Source organism: Centropristis striata, chromosome 8 (genome assembly GCF_030273125.1).
Source record: "Centropristis striata isolate RG_2023a ecotype Rhode Island chromosome 8, C.striata_1.0, whole genome shotgun sequence".
Lineage (NCBI taxonomy): Eukaryota > Metazoa > Chordata > Actinopteri > Perciformes > Serranidae > Centropristis > Centropristis striata.
In genome coordinates this window covers 23,118,678-23,124,799 of record NC_081524.1, presented here as the reverse complement: position 1 = coordinate 23,124,799, position 6,122 = coordinate 23,118,678, and the positions used below count along the sequence as shown (strand labels likewise).

The following is a 6,122-nucleotide window of genomic DNA, read 5'->3' as shown; positions in this document are numbered from 1 at the left end:
ATAATATATTATAGATTTTATATAAATCTATAAGTTAAATGCACCTAAGAAGCAGCCGTCCTTGGAACATGCTGCCATTAAAACTCTGTGGAGAGGTGATTATCTTCCTTTGTTTTCCCATTTTTAGTATATTTACTAATTAATTCTTCACTTTCCTTTTTTGAAATCCATGCTGACAACATAAGAAAGAGTGACCTCTGTGATGGTGGGATACAGCCAGAAAAAGAAAGATAGTTTGAAACGCCTCCATGATGTTTTATTTCACCACCTCGTTCACAACTGCAAGCATGAAGCTGTAAAGATAAATATACCATAGTATAGCGGATTTTTTTTAAACACAGCATAAGTAGAGCACCTGAGTACATTAAAGAAACTGAATAATAACTATTAAAAAGGGGAATGGGTTCCTTAAAAAACAAAATCAAAGCACAATAGGAAAAAAGTCTTCACTATCATGGCCATATAGTTAAAAACAAGAACAACTGGGGAAAAATATCTGAATATTTTAATAATAAAAATATCTAAAATTAATTTAATTGTGTGGATTCATATGGTTCCTGTGGTATGAAAAATAAAAACAATAAAAATAAACAAAACATAAATGAGTAGTAATTTTATATCATTTTCTTAGTATTTTTGAAAGATTAAAAACACCATAAAAGCAAAATATATTACAAAAATTCAACTGCTTTATGCACATTAAATGCAAGGCGAGAATCTGGATTGTGAAGTAGTAAGTCTGAAATTATTTAAACTGTTATGTTTAAAGAGAAAGTGTTTCTTCTCCAGCCACAGTGGCTTCTTATAACACCAAAGCACCTCCTAAAGCTGAAATGAGCACAGTGCTTTATTCTGAAATAGGTCATTACATTTACAGAATAAAATTTGTTTACCAATTAGGTGAAAAGAGCTGACACACTGACAGACGTTGTTATTCTGATGTAAGTGTTCGAGCCTCAACAACACGGACAAGAAAATGAAGGTGAAAGGTCGACTGAAGTGTGTAAAGAGGAACACGGCCATGGGAAAAAAACACTGAAAGGAAAACTGGTGCAAGTGTAACAGAGAGCTGACTGGGCTGTTGGAAGCGTGTGTGCAGCTGCTGCTAATCTGCTGTCACAAGGCACACGTGGACATCATGATGACTTGGACATGAAACACAAAGAGTTTTATTGGAAGCACAAATAGTGCTTAATACATTTTAAATGCTGTCTATGGAAGAGCATCTGTATATTTAAGCATATGGGAAGCAAGATGCAAAATTAAATGAAAATACAAGAGTTTTTTAATGCTATACTATACTACGACATTTTTTATGGCATTTTCATGACATACTTTAATGTGAAATTTTTATGACATTCTGGACTATGACTTTTTTATCACATAATATGACTTTTTGAAGGACTTTTTAATGACATACTATACTATGACATTTTAATCACAATTGCCTTTTTTGACATGCTATACTATGGCATTTATTTCAAAATCTGGACGACACACTACACTATGACTTTTTTTTAAATTAAATTTGGATGCCAAAGACAACATACTATACTATAGCATTTTTTCATTAAATTTTGACGACATACTAAATTATGATTTAATGACATTTTGACGACATACTAAATTATGACTTTTTTCATGAAATTTGGACGACATACTATACTATGACTTTTTTCAAAAATTGGACAACATACCATACTATGACTTTTTTTCCAAATTTGGACGACATACTAAATTATGACTTTTTCATGAAATTTGGATGACATACTATGCTATGACTTTTTTTTTATGAAATTTGGACGCCAAAAGTTGGACGACATACTATACTATGACTTTTGTGATTTTGAACAACATAATAAACTATGATTTTTTTTATGAAATTTGGACAACATACTATACTATGGCATTTTTTCATTAAATTTTGACGACATACTAAATTATGACTTTTTTCATGAAATTTGGACGACATACTATACGATGACTTTTTTGCATGAAAATTGGACGACATACTATACTATGACTTTTTTCAAAATTTGGACGACATACTAAATTATGACTTTTTTCATGAAATTTGGATGACATAATATACTATGACTTTTTTTCAAAATTTGGACTACATATGAAATTTGGACGACATACTATACTATGACTTTCTTTCCAAAATTTGGATGACATGCTATTCTATGACTTTATTCATGAAATTTGGACGACATACTATACTATGATTTTTTTTTTTCTTCAAAATTTGGACGACATACTATACTATGACTTTCTTTTCAAAATTTGGACGACATATTATACTATGACTTTTTAAAAAAATGTTGGACGACATATTATACTCTGACTTTTCTTTCAAAATTTGGGTGGCATACTATGACTTTTTTTTATTTTAAACGACATATTATACTATGTATACTATGACTTATTTTATGAAATTTGGACAACTATATGGCTATACTAGGGCAGGTTTTTTTTCCCCCAGATTTCGACGTCATACTATCCTATGATTTTTTTTCAATGAAATTTGGACGACATACTTACACATACCACACACTTTTTGTGTGACTTTTTTTTTAATGAAATACTATTCTATAACAATGTTCATTACATTTTTTTGACAGTTTTTTTTATCATAGTCTACTGTGACAATAAAAGTAATTTTATGAGCATGTGTGACAACTTCTAAACTGAAATAGTGACTTTCAAATGAATCAGGACGACATTTGAGTGAACATAAGTTTATTTTACTCTTAATCTGAAAAACAGGCACATTAGCTGCTGAGAGACAACACCCACTGCATGAGAGGGCAGGTCAGCAGTTCACATCAAAAAGTGACACAGATATACATAAATATACAGATATCAGATTTTGTTCACAGACATTATACACAGACTGAAGAGGGAGGGAGCAACAGGCTGCAAACCAATACTAGTTTACCACTGTTTTTTCAGTGTTACTTTAATGCTGATGAGGCAGATAGTGAACATTTTCTACAATCTCAGCCTTCTATTTATGACTTTGATAGAAACCAATGGGTTTGGGGCTGGGTGCCACTGGCATAGTAGGGAAGTCAGAAAGTTGTGAGAGATCAGCTAACAGATTAATGGTTTGGGTGTTTTAATGGTATTTGCTGACATAACTAAATTAGCATATCCATATCCATCCGGCGACTTTCTTCAATTTGATGGAATAAAACAAGTATTTTTAGTGCACAACTTTGAGAGAATTGTTTCTAATTTGAGTGCATGAATTTGGGCTTAAACTGCAGAAACATATTTTCCCTTTGTGCCTCAAAGAAACCTAATTTATTATTCATTACAAAAACAAAACACCTTCCAGCCAGTAGTCCTTGAAAAAGCCCTCAAACATTCAGACCAAAACTCTATTTTATTTAGCTTGATGTTGTAAATCATTCAGTCTTTAATAACACAATCCAACATCGGTCTTGATTCTTCATATTGCTCTTTCAATATGGTCAATGGTTTTTAGGTGCAGGAATTTTGTAGGAATATGTAGGGGCTCAGTACGGAGCCCTGAGGGATGCACAATGTTAAGGAGAGTCTTGGCATACTGTCTCGTGTCTTTGATGGCACATAAAAGCAGCACTGATAGATGAAGATTAGAAGAGAGATAGAAGAGAGTTTTCAGTCCGTGATCCACCTCCCCTTGATGATGATTGTTGTGCTGCTGTCCTATACAATGAGCAGAGTAAACTTAAACTAAATTTACACATGTTAAAGGTAACTAATTAAATCACACACCTTTGACAATAAATGTGTTTTAACCATTTTTATATTGCATAATTGTATTGGTAAGAAGTATTATTAGCAGCCTGTTTAAAAACTGAAATATCAAATATAAAAATATATATTTAATGTGTGCTTCAATTAGAAAAACAAAATGTCCAACTTTTACGTGTGTATGTATGTATATATATATATATATATATATATATATATATATATATATATATATAGACACACACACACACACACACACATAAAAGCTGGACATTTTGTTTTTTCTGACCTGTGGTGTAAATTATCTTGATGCAGGAGTGTACTCCAGTGTATGGCTGCAGGTGCAACTAAACTTTAAAGTGAGACATTATAATTTTTGCTTAGTACTATGTACTTTTAATTTGTAGAAGGAGGAATATTGTATTCAGCCTTTCAAAAGTTCCATCAAAAAGTCTCCCTTAAGCTTGCCAGCATACGCTACTGGTCTTACAAGACAAAGTAAATCTGTAGCAACCAAATGCCAGTGCATTAAGTTCAGAAAGAATGTATGTTATTTCTTGGAATTGTATGACAAATTGTTATTTTTTCTATCTACAGTTATGTTGCCTCAACCACAACTGAGGGCAGTGAAACAAGGTGGCTTCATATTACAGTTAGTCACTTTTTAAATATTGTGATAAGTAATTTATTTTTATCTGCAATGTGACTGTTTTTGTATTGAAAGGACACATTTGTCTTTAGATATCAGTAAATTTGCTGGACACAAGTAAATTTAAACATCATGGTGGCAAAACTATGCATTAAAAGCTGAAAAATTAAATTACCCACAATTATACTTTAAGCATCTTATGTGGAAAATAAACTACTTTTTATCATTGGACTGTCCATAGAGCCTTAACCTGGACATTTACAGACATAACTTGAGAAAAACATCCACATATATCAAATACAGAAGCATATAACAGACTGTTCAGACACCAGTAATTTATTGAACATCACCACGTGACTTTAAATGCTTTCCATCACCTAGGCAAGGTTTACAGTATGCCAAGTGCCATTTACCAGTAATCAATTCTCCATTTTAATAAACAGTTATACCAATTATTTAATAGATAAAGCACTTTTCCCAAAGTCATACTCAGCTTTTGATGGACAAATAAAAAATACAAACAGAGAATAATTTCTAACCATCTTCATCTTCCATCACCCTTAACTGACATTTTTAACACAACAGTGTGCTTTTATTTTTTCAGGCAGTCCAAAGGTGCAATGTCCTTCACAAAGGAAATAGGAGTAACAACGCTGCCATGATGTACAGGAAACTATATATACACCAACTATGACATTCAATGTCTCTCTTTGACTGTGGAGTTTCTAAATGGAGTGCAGTTGTGGCAGGTAGCTTATAAACAGCTCAGTTTATCAGAGTTTGTGTCAGAAGGAGTCAAAATTCCTCCAACAAATTCTCTCTTTGGTCCTCAGACTCCTTTGACCAAGACCACAGTCTGCCCGGCCTCGGCCTTCTGGGAACAGTTGTTCGTGTTTTTAGCGTTGTCGGTGCGCGGGCGGCGCAGGTTCAGAAAGCTGAAGCGTGCCTCCAGGCTGAAGCTCTTCTTGGTGCTGGAAGTAGAGCTGTTGTTGTTGTTAGAGGCCGGAGCGTTGTCCAGATCCCCCTCTGCACCTTCTGCCCGGTCACCTGCAACACAGAGGATGACAGTGAATTATTTATGTCAGAGAAGGATTGCAGTTTTTGATTTTGAATTAAATGCTATACTATGACTTTTTTCAGTTTTTGGACATCACATAATATGGTGTTTTTCTGTCATTTCTGGACATATTATGCTCTAATATGTATCACCAGACTATAATTGACCCATTTGAAGCATTTTTAGACATTTTGAAAATTTGACCATTTTTGACAAAAATCGACAGGACTTATTTTTCAAGGGGGTCATTTTTTGACATCCCATATGGTGTTTTTTTTTTCTCGCTATTACTGTACATATTATGTTCTAATATGTATCAGCAGACTATAATAGACCCATTTTTAGCATTTTTAGGCATTTTTAAATTTTACCTTCTTTGACAAAAATCAACATGCCTTTTTCTTGAGGGGGTCATTTTTGGACATCCCATAATATGGTGTTTTTCTGTCATTTCTGGCCATATTATGCTCAAATATGTATCAACAGACTATAATAGACCAATTTTTAGCATTTTTAGGCATTTTGAAATTTGACCTTCTTTGAGGGGGTCATTTTTGGACATCCCATAATATGGGGGGGGGGGCTTGTTGCTATTTTTGGACAGACTATACTACCACATGTATCAACAATGCATAATGAGGCCATTACTAGCATTTTTAGGCATTTTGAAAA

At 33.2% G+C, this 6,122-nt stretch overlaps 1 protein-coding gene across 1 annotated transcript in view; it reads right to left on the bottom strand.

Annotated features, from left to right (window-relative positions):
• Nucleotides 1–4,106: 4,106 nt before the first annotated feature.
• Nucleotides 4,107–6,122, bottom strand: part of sh3bp5b (SH3-domain binding protein 5b (BTK-associated)) — a 55,159-nt gene continuing 53,143 nt past the window's right edge. Inside the window, exon 9 of the mRNA XM_059339711.1 lies at nt 4,107–5,440. Within this exon, the coding sequence (XP_059195694.1) occupies nt 5,223–5,440 (218 nt within the window). The 3' untranslated portion in view covers nt 4,107–5,222. The remainder of the gene's footprint in view (nt 5,441–6,122) is intronic.